A 13,844-nucleotide genomic window follows, 5' to 3' on the forward strand; every position below is an offset into this window, starting at 1 on the left:
CCCTCAAGTTTTCTATTCACGGCTGGGTCTTTTGCTCAATAAGACCAGAAGGTATAGGAACAAGATTAGGCCATTTGGCCCATCGAGTCTGCTCTGCCATTTCATCATGGTGGATCCAATTCCCTCTCAGTCCCTATTTCCCTGTATCCATCCTTTCACGTCCTGACTAATCAAAAATCTATCAACCTGTGTCTTAAGTATACCCAATGACTTGTTCTCCATAGTCACATGTGGCAACAAATTCCACAGATTCACTACTCTCTGGCTAAAGAAATTTCTCCTCATCTCCATTCTAAAAGGACACCCCTCCATTCTGAGGACGTGTCCTCTGGTTTTAGACTCCCCCACCATAGGAAACATCCTCTCCACATCCATTCTATTGAGACCTTTCAATATTCGATAGGTTTCAATGAGATCCCCCCTCATTCTTCTGAATTCCAGTGAGTACAGGCCCAGAGGCTTCAAACGCTCCTCATATAAGCTTTTCAATCCCAGAGTTATTTTCGTGAATCTCTTCAGAACACTCTCCAATGTCAGAACATCCTTTCTTAAATAAGGGGCCCAAAACTGCTCACAATACTCCAAGTGAGGCCTCACCAGTGCTTTATAAAGCCTTAACATTACATCCGGCTTTTAAATACTAGCCCTCATATTCCCTTTCATATTGAAACAAAATGAGCACACCAGAGTCTCCCTGCTGCACACTTACACCACTCATCTGTTTGCAGCTGCAGTAGATAATATAAATATTTCAGACTTGGGAGGTTCCTCAAAGAAAGCAGTTGATCATAGCAAATGTATTTGTAGAACAGCAGCACACCGCTTGAATTGCGACCTGCTTGGATCTTACTGGCAATGTAATCTGAATCCAACTTGCCACTGAGCAAGTTAAATATAGACTCTACACTTGATCATTTCTATACATTTTCAGTTGTGCCTCATCCTGGACTGTTACACATGCGGTGTCCAGGATGTGCTGAGATATCTGAAGCCCAGGGGAGGCATTGTGCTTCCTGTGTAAGGGGTGGGAAGGATGAGGAAGTTGTTGGAAGCAAGTTTATTGTATGTGTGATAGAACTTACTTTTTATTGGAAACATTCTTAGGTGGTTGAGGAACAGGCACAATGATTGCGTTCCAAATAAAAATGTTTCAAAATAATGCTCTTCTTTGTTAGAAATTTGACAGGATTTGGTATGTTACCAAAGACTTGCACATTTCTACAGAAGTAGAGCAGAGAGTATTCTGAGCAGTTGCTACTCAGCCTGGTATGGAGGCTCCCATGCACAAGGCTGCAAGAAGCCTCAATGGGTTGTAAACTCAGCCAGTTCCATTACAGGCACAACTCTCCCCACCACAGAGGACACCATCAAGAGGTGATGCCTCAACGAGGTGACTACCATCACTAAGAACTCTCACCTTCCAGGACATGCCCTCTTCTCATTACTACCTTAGGAGCCTGAATAGCCACACACTCAGTGGTTCAGGAACAGCTTCTTCCCCTCTATCATCAGATTTTTGAACAGTCATTGAATCCATGAACACTACCTCATGATTTCAATTTTTTGAGCACCACTTATTTATTTTGTAGTGTATAATAATTTTATGTTGCAAAACACAAAACTCACCCCATATTACTTGGTGATCATAAACATAATTCTGATTCTGAATGTTATGGGAGAGAACTGAAGTTGGAGAAAATGTTTAGGCACCTTTTAGTGGATAAATATGAAAAGCATGACTTTAAAGGGAATGATACCTCTTTCATTACATTCAGAAAAATCATTGAGAAACAGCTTAGATGGTCATGAGTTTTGATGTGGAAATGAATGATTTGCCAATCTTAATTAGAATAATAAATTCTGTTATTGTTTGGAAATTAATCTAAGGTTTCTAACTGGGTTAACCTTTTGGTAGGAAACGGCTCAAACAGAGATATTATTGAGCAAATATCATGAGTTGTTCTCAAAGTTCTTCCACCTTGTATTCTCTGTGGGTATTTCAGTTTTATAAGTAGACAGCAAGTGTCACCAATTATCCAATGTCACCTGACATCAATGCCAAGCTGGTATCATGATGACACATTGAACATGTAAAATAAAAGACCAACAGCACCAACTCTGCTGCAGAAGATTCACAGATTCTAAGCTGTCATTTTAATTTTGGGTTTACGAATGACTTCAGTTTACTTTCTCCCCACGTTCCTTTACTCCTGAAAGCCACCATTTGTGCAATGGTAACATAGAAACATGGAAAACCTACAGCACAATACAGGCCCTTCAGCTCGCAATGCTGTGCCGAACATGTACTTACTTTAGAAATTACCTAGGGTTACCCATAGCCCTCTATTTTTCTAAGCTCCATGTACCTAACCAAGAGTCTCTTAAAAGACCCTATTGTATCTGCCTCCACCACCATCGCTGGCAGCCCATTCCACGCACTCACCACCCTCTGCGTGAAAACTTACTCCTGACACAAGGTTACAAGTGCAACAGCACGAGTCTACTGCCAGATCTATCATCGCTCTTTACTTCCTCCAATAAAATGAGCTGCCTGGGTGTTTCTGTCCTGACTCCTCCAAGTCAGCGGGCTGTTAGATAATAATCCATTCAAAGGTATCTAAAGTATTTACCACTTGCTTTCCAAACCCATCTTCAATCTTTTGAATTGAAACCCACAATGCACTCCACTCATGCCAACTCTCCATTGGATCTAGCAAAATAGGAGGAGGAGCGTTGGCGGGTGGGGTGGTGTGTGGACGTAAAATGAAAGAGTGACCTATGGCCTGATATTCTTCCAGCCGGGATAGTATGTGGCCCTCCTGTATATAATCACTCCATCATGGAGAGTAAATATCATACAGAAACATAGACAAAGGAAGGTTAGTGGGGTAGCAAATTCAGAGATACAATCACAGTGGTTCTATGGAGTAGTTGTAGTGTGTGTCAGTCTGGAGGTGGGTATCTAGGCCTTCCCTCATTAGATGTTAGGAGTGGTATTAGTACATTCAGATTAGTTTGTTGTCATATAAACCAGGGTACAATGTAATTCCTTACTACTCCATAGAACCACTGTGATTGTATCTCTGAATTTGCTACCCCACTAACCTTCCTTTGTAATTCCTTACAGTGGAACTGTGTAGATGGCAATTACAAATACAGCAATAAAGATTTGTTTTATATGTCACATATACATTGAAACATACAGTGAATGTGTCATTCATGTAAATGAGCAACACATTCTGATGATATGCTGGGTGCATATCACCACAATTCAAGCATGCCAACAACTCACCAACCCTAAACCTAACTCACCAAACTCACCCAACTCACCAACCCTAAACCTAACTCACCAAACTCACCCAACTCACCAACCCTAAACCTAACTCACCAAACTCACCCAGTTCACCAACTCTAAACCTAACTCACCAAACTCACCCAACTCACCAACTCTAAACCTAACTCACCAAACTCACCCAACTCACCAACCCTAAACCTAACTCACCAAACTCACCCAACTCACCAACCCTAAACCTAACTCACCAAACTCACCCAGCTCACCAACTCTAAACCTAACTCACCAAACTCACCCAGCTCACCAACTCTAAACCTAACTCACCAAACTCACCCAGTTCACCAACTCTAAACCTAACTCACCAAACTCACCCAGCTCACCAACTCTAAACCTAACTCACCAAACTCACCCAACTCACCAACTCTAAACCTAACTCACCAAACTCACCCAGCTCACCAGCCCTAACCCTAATTGTACATCTCTGGAAAGTGCAAGGAAACTGTAGTACCAGGAAGAATGCCACAAAGTCTCAGGGAGAACATTCAAACTCGTTACAGACAGTGGCGGGTATTGACCCATGATCAGTGATTGCTGGTGCCTTGCACTAACTGTTATGCTGCTGTGCCGCCCGAATACAGCGAAATACTCAAAAATAATAGAACGGTGGAAAGCACAGTAGTTCAGATGGAGGTAGTGCAACAAGAATGCTGAAGAAACACAATGCAAGAGGCAGAGTGAAGGGTTCACCGATGTGGGAGCACCACTGGGAAGGGGATGTGAAGGAGATGATTAGTTCAGAAGTCTGATAGCAGTGGGAAGTTCTTGATTCTGCTCATCCAGACTTTTAAGCTCCTGCACTTTCTCCAAGAAGGTAGAAGAGAGAAAACGGAAAAAGTCAGTGGCAGGCATCTTTGGTTTCCTGATGCAACTTATTGTGACCATAGACAGGGTGGGCAGTATGTGATCAGCCTCTGATAGACTAGCAGCATTAGGTCAGAGAAAGAATTGATTAGCATCCTGATTCTCATTTACCTCTCAACCAATATGGCTGAAAAATATCCCACAGTCACAGCTCTTCTGCAATTGGTGCTGTCTTATTTTGTCTTTGCCACATTTTAGTCAGAAGTTTTCAGTCCTGCTGAAGAAACCATCTAACAGAGATTACCTTTTACCTCCTTTCAGTTAAATTTGTTTGAATATAATGAGCCACATGTGTTTTGTAACTTGTAGTTTAAAACAAAATGTCAATTCAATGTAAGGCATGGTATTGGTAATTGATAATTGGTTTATTATTGTCACATGTATCCAGGTATAGTGAGAGACTTTGTTTTGCAAACCATCTATATAGAGAATTTCATTACAGCAATGTATTGAAGTAGAAGAATGGAAACCCCAAATGCAGAATAAAGTGTTATAATTACAGAGAAAGTGCAGTGCAGGCAGACAAGGAAGTTCAAGATCTAATGAGGTAGATCATGAGGTCAAGAGTACATCTTATCATACTGGGGAACAATTCACTGGTCTTATAACAGCAGGGTAGAAGCCGGTCTAGAACCTGGTGGTGGGTGCTTTCAGGCTTTTGCTTCTTCTGTCTGATGGGACATGGGAGAAAACAGAATGTCCATGGCCTTTGTTTGTATTGACTGCTTTACCAAGACAGTGAAAAGTGCAGACAGAATCCATAGAGGAGAGGCTGGTTTCTGCTATAGAGACAAATTTGCTATGTTTCATTTAATTCAATATGACAATCTGTCTTTCATTACCAAAGGACTTCATCTGTTCATGGTAAAACCCGCTACATATGGAATGAAGTGGCCTCTATTCTTGTCCTCTCCTACTCACTGTAAAATTGTAATAAATTATATAAATTAGGGGATCTTGTGAGAAAGGATGTCAAGCTACCAAAACTTTTAGTTTATTAAATCAACTTTGTTCATGTGACACATCTCTTGTGAGAATTCAATCTGTTCTAGTGCGATTTAAAAAAAAATTACACTTGTTTGCAAGATTGCCAAAAATACCCAATGGACAATAGCACAGTCTACAGTCTTGGAGATATCCACTTCTCTCATTTTACACATTGCATAAAGACTTCAAGCATTTAGAATGTCATATTTTATATTCAAGATTCAGCTTGGTCCTCTGTTGATGCTGAACTGGGAATACTCATCAGAATGTTAAAAGCACCATTTAGGCCTCTTAAAAAGAGGCTGCTATTCCTTTCTTCACTCCCTATTACTGAATTAAATATTGCACAGGAGAACGTTACCATGGAATGCTAAACCCAGAAAAGAGAAAGCCGGGGAATGGCAGCGTCCCACTCTGCGTAAACGATTCATTATTCACCAAATCGAATTCAAAATAAGATGAAATGTTTTATGTTAAGGTCTTATTCCATGCTGGAGTAAGGGCAAACGATGGTTCATTGGAGAAAAATGTTGCCCGTATTCCCATTTCTGTATTTTTACTAAGAAACTATTTGCACGACATTCCTTGGTCTTGGCGGCCTAATATATGTCTTATTAAGAAGAGAAGTGTATTTACTATGATTGACTGCTCTGGCACACAGAACGATGCATGTGTATACGCTGCATTTAATTATAGAAAGTTCCATATGGGTTTGTATTAAAAATGTGGTAAGGCAGAGCGGATAAGATGCTGCAAGTCACAAGTAGCATTGTGAACTTCGCTCAGCTCCCGGCCGACTGTCTTCCTCGGAGGAAACCTGTGGTGGAAGCCAGGAATTAGCAGGGGACGCCTCCTCCGCCCTGGAGCTATCCGGTCCTTTGCAAGCAGTCTCAACAAGTCCCTTCCACGCAATTACTTCGGTGCCTGAAGTCCCGGAACTGGACAGAGCCCAGGCGCCACCAGAGCTTCTCGTCACTGACTGGTGACGCTCAAACGCACCTCGACCATCGTTAATATACTCTTCTCCCTCTAAATTAGAATAATTGCGCCCAACTGGCACTTCGAAAATGTTGTAAAAAGTAAATAGTAAATGTGATTGACATGTCGAGGTCAAGTACATATATTACAGGCAGGGGTGCCGTTTCTAACCGTGTGACAAAGCAAACATACTCCTTACGTTGTGGAATTTACAGGCGACGTACAGTGATAAGTTATCTATATCCATTAAAATTTAATTAAAGGCACTTAGACTATATATTGAAGAACACTCCGCCCTCGGGCTCTCCGTCAGTTCTTAGAGGATCAGGTAAGGGCTGTCCACGAGTGGAGACGAACATGAAAAATTTGACAGAAAAGACTTCATTCACAGGTTAGATATCTTTCGCTGCTGGGGGTGCACTGACTTGTAACTTTACTGTTAACATGAGAGGCGACCCTGGCAGTGCTGACTTTGAATTGGTGAAGGAGATGGGCTCGCTGAGCAAACTCACAGAGCCCTGTCTTCGACTGGCCAGTGTTCTCGGGTCTGATCTCGGTTTATGATTTACTGGCACAGACCTGCTTGTAATTCGGCCGGATACTGGAAGCCAGTGATATCTATTCAAGGGTCCGGAATGTCAATAGTCGTAGTAAATGTTGTAGAAGGAAATTTTTTTTAAGGTGTATTGATCGTGTGTTTGTGTGTGTGTGTGTGTGTGTGTGTGTGTGTGTGTGTGTGTGTGTGTGTGTGAGAGAGAGAGAGAGAGAGAGAGAGAGAGAGAAAGAGAGAGAGAGAGAGATAAAGAGAGAGATGTGCAAATGTTTTACAAACTGAATTGTTGGTTTATTCGTATTTAGTCCGCAATTCTAATTTATTCAAGAGATGTATATTCGCTTCGTTACCAACATTCGGAAAGAATGGAGAACGGGAATTTTTTGACTCCGTATTAGTGAAGCATTCAGTTAATATCATCTTCTTTCTATCACTGATATACCAGTGACGGTGCTTAATGTACAGATTATTCCCGGGGTGAATTTATCCTGATACTTATCGCTACATAGACACATTTCCAGACTGCAAGAGTGGGAGCAGTATTGTATACACGAAGGGCGAGCCTTCATGCAGCGGGACTGGCATTGAATGCTCCCCCGATCCGGGGCCAGTGCGGTCGAAAAATGCTAATCTGAACCTACAGACTGATTCGAACTCTCTCGGACACGGGTAGTGGAAGGAGGAGCAGTCTGGTTGTAATCAGGCATACTTTTTTGCTTGATTTAGGAAAATCACTACCAAATAGTGATGAGAAACCTTTTCCTCTTGCGAAATAAAATTCTTCCATCATTACTGCCCGTGCCATGACGCATCTTGTTAAGTTTATGCCTAAATCTGCTAAAAATGAAATGCCTAAATGATGTTCCCAGAATTTGTTTCTCTAAGGAACGGTGCCAATGAACAATTGGCACAAATACGCGTTTGCCCTCGTTTTACAAACCTGCTCGGGCACTTCTCACCAGAGGTCTGTGCATTACGTTTGCACGGAGGTGCTAGGAGATGAACAGGTGGGGGTGTGGAGTTAGGGAGATGTTCCTGGGAGCCCCTCACGGATCGATCGATGATTTGCAGCTGCTGGCGGCTGTTTGAATAGTGACGCCGAGTTCAGGGAGGAAGCGGAGGGCGAGAGTTATTGACAGGCTGAGTCAGAGCGGCCAGGACCGCCTAGTACTGTTACATTGCTCACATACCAACGCCCCCAGACAACCCTCTTGCCTGCATATATATATACGTGTGTCTCCAGAAAACTCCGCTAGTCGCCAATCTCTCTCTCTCACACATGCATACACTGTGAAAGGATCGTACAAAGATAGTGCAGAGAAACCAAACCCAGTCTTTTAATCCCAAAATAAAGTAATCTTATAGCCATGACTGTTAAATCCAACTCCTCGGCATCTCTTCTGACGTACTCCAAAATGCGAGGGATGGTCGCGATACTTACCGGTAATGTTGGCTTTCAAATCACCAGTTTACTGGCTCTTTTATGTATAATATCATTTTAAAAAATGAAGTTGCAGAGTATTGTAAGATTACCAGGGGAAGTTTCTAAATCCACTCTGTAGGCAGTTAACTGTTAATAAATTGTCATTTAATCGCAAAAGGAAACTGCAGCAAGTTCGACTTTTGCTCATTTTTGTAACTTTCTAAATGAACCCTGTTCTTGTTAGTCTAAGTATTTTGGTTTTATTTGCAGCTTTCATGAAGCAGAAGCGAATGGGACTGAACGATCTCATCCAAAAGCTCGCTGCTTCTCACTCCTACGCTTGTAAACAGTAAGTAACTCTCGCCTTTCTTGCACTGACCACTCGTTGCAGGGATGTCGGGTACTATATGCACAGGAGCTGCCTTTAACAGGGAGCTGATCTGAGGTGTTTGTAATGGTAATGGTGGGGGTTGAAGTGAGGATATGTTTGGCCCGGGTTTGGTCAAACCCGTTCCCCAGTAAGATCTCCGCACCTGGGCTTCGGACAATAGCGCGCCTGTCTTGCACCGAGACATCTCCGGCTAATCTCTCCGGGCTGAAACAAGGCTTTGTTCTTACTGAAATCCCAGAAACTGATTTGTTCAAGAGCTTGGTGTTTGTGGGCAGGTTCTGAAGACGGCTGGCGGCTTCGGGGCCAATTTCTAACGATTTGGTAAATTGTGTCTTTGAACAGCTCAGAAGTCCCAGCCATGTTGCACGCTAGTCCAAAGGAAGCTGAAACGAATGGAAACAGCCCGTCTCCTCCGGTGAGTGTAACCGATAGCAATGAACTCGATTTGTATTTGTGGCTCGGCCTTCCAGCAATGTTTAACTTTTTCCGTGATCTGATTTCTCCCATAGCCCAGCCCAACGACAGCGCAGATCAACTTGGGGCCCTCCTCTAACCCTCAGTAAGTATCAGTATATTTATTCATTGATCTCTGCTGTTTGCTGTGGAGAACTTTAGCCTTTCCTGACGGTTTATTTTCCTGTCCTGCAGAGCCAAACCAAGTGACTTCAACTTTCTCAAAGTCATCGGCAAAGGAAGCTTCGGAAAGGTTTGTATCCCGCTTTTCTGCTCAAAAATCAGATTACAAACATTAAAACTTTCTTTGAAAAAAAATCTCAAGCTCCCCGGTTTTCCCCTTCCACAGGTCCTGCTCGCCAAACACAAATCTGACGACCAGTTTTACGCAGTAAAAGTCCTGCAGAAAAAGGCCATACTGAAGAAGAAGGAGGTAATGGCATTGAGGCTGGTTGGGTGTTCTGTTGCCGCTTGCTGCTGAGTGGGTCTTCAAAGGGGGCATGGGGGTGGGGGAGAGATAATGCACAAAATTGGGCACAGAATTCCCGCTTTGCTGGACAAGAACAAATGTTTATGCCCATTGTTCTTTTGAGGTTGGCACTCACTTTTTTTTTTGGTGGGGATGGTCTATTTCAGGAAAAACACATCATGTCTGAGCGGAATGTCCTGCTGAAGAATGTGAAACACCCTTTCTTGGTCGGACTCCACTACTCCTTTCAGACAGCTGATAAGCTCTACTTTGTCCTGGACTACATCAACGGAGGCGAGGTAAGCCACAAGGCCGGATTTCCCATTCCAAGTACTAGCCACCTCCACCTCCACCTCCAAGATAGAGCAAGGGGAGGGTGGGAGATTTATAATGCGATTGGAAGGACAGACTGAGGGACTAGTAACTCCAATTAGATGATAAAACCAATAGAATTAGGCCTCTTGGCCTTCAAATCTGCTTCATCATGGCCCCATTGGCTGAGAAATGTAAAATTAGTAGATGGGCAGGGTGTGCAATAAAACTTGTCTTTACTGGAAGAGCAGCTGGATTGTACTTTAATCCACACGCATCAATTTCTTTCTTTTTGCAGTTGTTTTATCACCTGCAACGTGAACGCTGCTTCCTGGAGCCGCGAGCCAGGTTTTATGCTGCTGAGATTGCCAGTGCTCTGGGATACCTCCACTCCCTCAACATTGTTTACAGGTTGGTAAAGGCTTGCATTAGGATAGCCGGCCTGCTAGTTTAAACATCTTGAGATGGGGTATCATTTAACCAGCAGAGCTTTGCTCCGTATTTTAAACAGAGATGCTATTCAAGTCACTAAACTACAAGATGTTTCATGGGACGTTGATCTGAATGGATTGTAAGCAACGCTTTTTCTTGTTTTTCTTGTAGAGATTTGAAGCCTGAGAATATCTTACTTGATCGCCAGGGCCATATTGTGTTAACTGACTTCGGACTATGCAAAGAGAACATTGAATCAAATGACACAACGTGCACTTTCTGTGGCACCCCTGAGGTAAGTGTAACATGAGGCATTTTTTATGGATTCTCTCCATACTCTTTGCTATCCCAACTCCTGTTTAGATATAACTAGTTTAGTTTCCAGGGGCACTCATCAGCACTGTTATCTTGGGGAGGGGAGAAGAGTGCTGAGAGATGAATGAGATGACATTGTTGCCAATAGGGTCATAGGGGTGCAAGTTTAACCCTTCCTGAGGCTGCAGTATCACTGTTTTCCAGTTGCGTTCAAGATCAGTGCTCAGCCAGCCTTCGTTTATATTGTGGTTTTCCTACTGCTGCCAAACGCAGATCTTCCTCAGTTGCCAGGAAAGATCTGATCCAGCCTTAGCAGCTGTGTGCACACACTCATGCTCATACACACCCAACTGTATTTGTTTCTGTTGGTATCATGTAGCAGGGGACAGATAGGACTAGGATGAAAACACAGAATCGATTCTCCTGAAGTGACAATATTTAAACAAATTGTGAAAGTATCAATTAGAGAAGATTCCTCAGTCTTTACAGTATTAGATGTATTCGCTCCTCATTACAAAAATAAATAATTTCAAATTGATTTTCCTTTATTTCCTGACAGTACCTGGCTCCTGAAGTTTTACACAAGCAGCCCTATGACAGAACAGTTGACTGGTGGTGCCTGGGGGCAGTTCTCTATGAGATGTTATATGGATTGGTGAGTTCCATAAAAGCAATATTAACCAAAAATAATGATCCTTTCATTTAACCATTTTGGATAATTGGAAATAAAATATTTTTTTGCCTTGTGCTTTGATGCAGCCTCCATTCTACAGCAGGAACATGGCGGAAATGTATGACAATATTCTGAACAAACCACTACTGTTGAAACCAAACATCTCCAATGCTGCCAGGGACTTGCTGGAGGGTTTGCTGCAAAAGGACAGAACAAAGCGGATGGGTGCAAAGGAGGATTTTGTAAGTAATTGGTTGTTGCTTTTGATCAAGTTGTTTTCCTATTGGCTTTTGGAACTATGGGGAGGCTCTTCACTGACATTATTAAGTTTATATGTGTATGGTTTATTTTATATTGAGGCTCTAATTCCCTTTATTCTGGGCTATTTAATTATGCCTGTCCTAAATCATATCAAATTATACTAGGCAGTTTCATTAAAACTTCTCAATTAGCAACATACTTTAAACATGACCATTTATGCTCCTGCATTTTAAAAACCTCGCCACAGAATTAAATAACTTTAGTCAAGTGAAACTTCCATTGAAGGTCCATTTGCTTGACTGTATTCTGCTCTTTCAACAGATGGATATTAAGGCTCACATCTTCTTTTCTCCAATAAACTGGACTGACTTAAATGCCAAGAAATTGACGCCCCCATTTAACCCAAATGTGGTAAGTTGCTAGATGCTCACTGAAATGCTTCACAGTAATAGTTTTGTGTGATTTTCACAAATCAGTACATATTTGTAACTTTCATTTTAAATTGTAGAACCACTTCAAGAATAACTTCTAGGATTGTAATTCTTTTTACTGTTAATTAAAATTCCAGAGTGGACCTTCTGACCTGCAGCACTTTGACCCGGAGTTCACTGAGGAGCCAGTTCCGAACTCGATTGGCCGGTCTCCTGATGCAGCTCTGATAACCGCCAGTGTGAAGGAAGCATCTGAAGCTTTTCTTGGATTTTCCTATGCTCCACCCATGGACTCCTTCCTGTAGTGACTTGTCTGATGGTCGTTTACCTTAGCTGAGATCTTGTTTGGATTTACCAAGAAATGAGACTTAACTGGAAGGAAAACTACACATCTCATTGGCAGCTGCCTGGCCTTCACTTCCATTTTGGAGATGGTGCTGAAGTCTTCAAGGAATACTTGCTACTCAGTGTGTCTGGGAGAAAGTTGTGGCAGTACTGTGTTGCTGCACACCGGAAGCGAGTTCATCAATCAAAGGGGCGGAATAAGAACTTGCTGTCATCCCATTATTTCAAGAATTTTTATTTCAACATGACTTGAATAAGGATGATGGTTGTCTGAAGACTGTTGCTTCAGCTATATGTGCCTTTTGCAATAAGCAAGGTTGTAGGCATTGGAGTGTCAAGTTCAACTGCTGTGCCACAACAAATGGAGAGGTGAACACTGGTGAAAGTATGGTTTTGTAACAGCCATTGAACCTAATACTTGTTCTTTGGTTTAAACTTTGGCTTCAGTAATTCTGATTGACACAGCAAGGACGAGGAAGATGAGATGAACTGTAGATAGTATCCCTCTAATTTAATTTCCCTCCCTTTCCACAATGCACACGAACAAAAAACACATACACAAGCACACAGGGACATGCATGAACATACACATATGCTCACACGCCAACAGACATGCGTGTGAGTACACAGGCACATACATGCGTACAAATGCAAACATGCACACATATGCAAAATCTGAAATGGTTCACTACAATAAGCTTGAATCATTGCTGCTATAGATAGAATTGTAAATTTTGTTTCTAGGACCAAAATGCCCTAAATATGGAGTCTTGTCTTATAATTTCCAACTAGCGAGAAATCCCAGATGTGCATAAATTAATTGTTTGTCTCCCATTGCATTCCAGATTTTAATGGTTGTCTCATTTCAGCTGTGCATATGTAAAGAAAACTGTATGATGTGATCTGTTGCTGCACTAGTTTTAATGTGTATATTTAAGATATTACCAATAATGTAAATGGGTTTACTGTATAATAGACTATAATTTTAATTTGTTTTGAAATGTACACATTCCTGAACTAAGGATGGGTTTGCAATAAATGTAAAACTATTTAAAAAAAAGTGTTGTTCCCCAGTTTTATAGTGAAGTATAAATGATTTATCATTGTTTCAGCACACTTCTCGTCAACAAAATAACAAGTTGGCTAGATCCATTCACAATCAACATTCACACATTCTCATGGTAACCAACTTAACTTAAGGCACTTACCTGCTTTTCCTGCATCAGAAGGCCACTCTGCTTTTGCATTCCACCAATATGTTATTGATTAAGGCAAGGGTTTTGGCTGTGGGACAGATTGCACATTCTGAAGCATAGATGATTTAGAGAAACATTGTATCACTCACCTCTAGAGGGGAAAACTAAATATGAAGTTTTAAGGATATATGAAGAGGTCTGATAAGGGGATTCCAGTACTGTACTACGATGATTGATGATAGTGCAACAGGAGTACAAAGAAGGAATCAGAGGTGCAAGTTTAAAAAATAAAAGTTATAATGATGAGCACAAAACTATTAGATTGTTACAAAGCAAGCTCTGTGGTTCATTGCCAGTTCTTTGGAGGAAAAATCTGCTCTCTTATGTGTTCTGGCCTACTTGTGATTCCAGA

The 13,844-nt window shown here is 41.8% G+C and overlaps 1 protein-coding gene and 1 long non-coding RNA gene across 5 annotated transcripts in view; one reads left to right on the plus strand and one right to left on the minus strand.

Moving 5' to 3' along the window:
* The window catches only part of LOC140191818 (uncharacterized), a 27,264-nt gene extending 19,422 nt beyond the window's left edge, over positions 1-7,842 (minus strand). For both annotated transcript variants that reach the window (XR_011883938.1, XR_011883937.1), the window contains exon 1: positions 7,672-7,842. This is a non-coding gene — a long non-coding RNA (uncharacterized lncRNA). The remainder of the gene's footprint in view (positions 1-7,671) is intronic.
* On the plus strand, positions 6,247-12,698 carry sgk1 (serum/glucocorticoid regulated kinase 1). Of its 3 annotated transcripts, none has more exons than XM_072249596.1 (13): positions 6,247-6,569; positions 8,425-8,503; positions 8,888-8,960; positions 9,055-9,104; positions 9,194-9,251; positions 9,348-9,431; positions 9,635-9,766; positions 10,078-10,190; positions 10,383-10,506; positions 11,086-11,181; positions 11,286-11,441; positions 11,782-11,871; positions 12,029-12,698. In XM_072249596.1, exons 1-13 carry the CDS (start codon positions 6,536-6,538, stop codon positions 12,194-12,196), a joined length of 1,257 nt encoding a protein of 418 aa, XP_072105697.1. In that variant the 5' UTR covers positions 6,247-6,535; the 3' UTR covers positions 12,197-12,698. The 3 variants fall into 3 exon arrangements, with proteins under 3 accessions (XP_072105697.1, XP_072105707.1, XP_072105688.1); XM_072249606.1 differs by having other exon boundaries at positions 6,249-6,506; XM_072249587.1 differs by lacking the exon at positions 6,247-6,569 and adding an exon at positions 7,967-8,174.
* Positions 12,699-13,844: the final 1,146 nt, after the last annotated feature.

The sequence above is a fragment of the Mobula birostris genome, chromosome 2 (genome assembly GCF_030028105.1).
Source record: "Mobula birostris isolate sMobBir1 chromosome 2, sMobBir1.hap1, whole genome shotgun sequence".
Lineage (NCBI taxonomy): Eukaryota > Metazoa > Chordata > Chondrichthyes > Myliobatiformes > Myliobatidae > Mobula > Mobula birostris.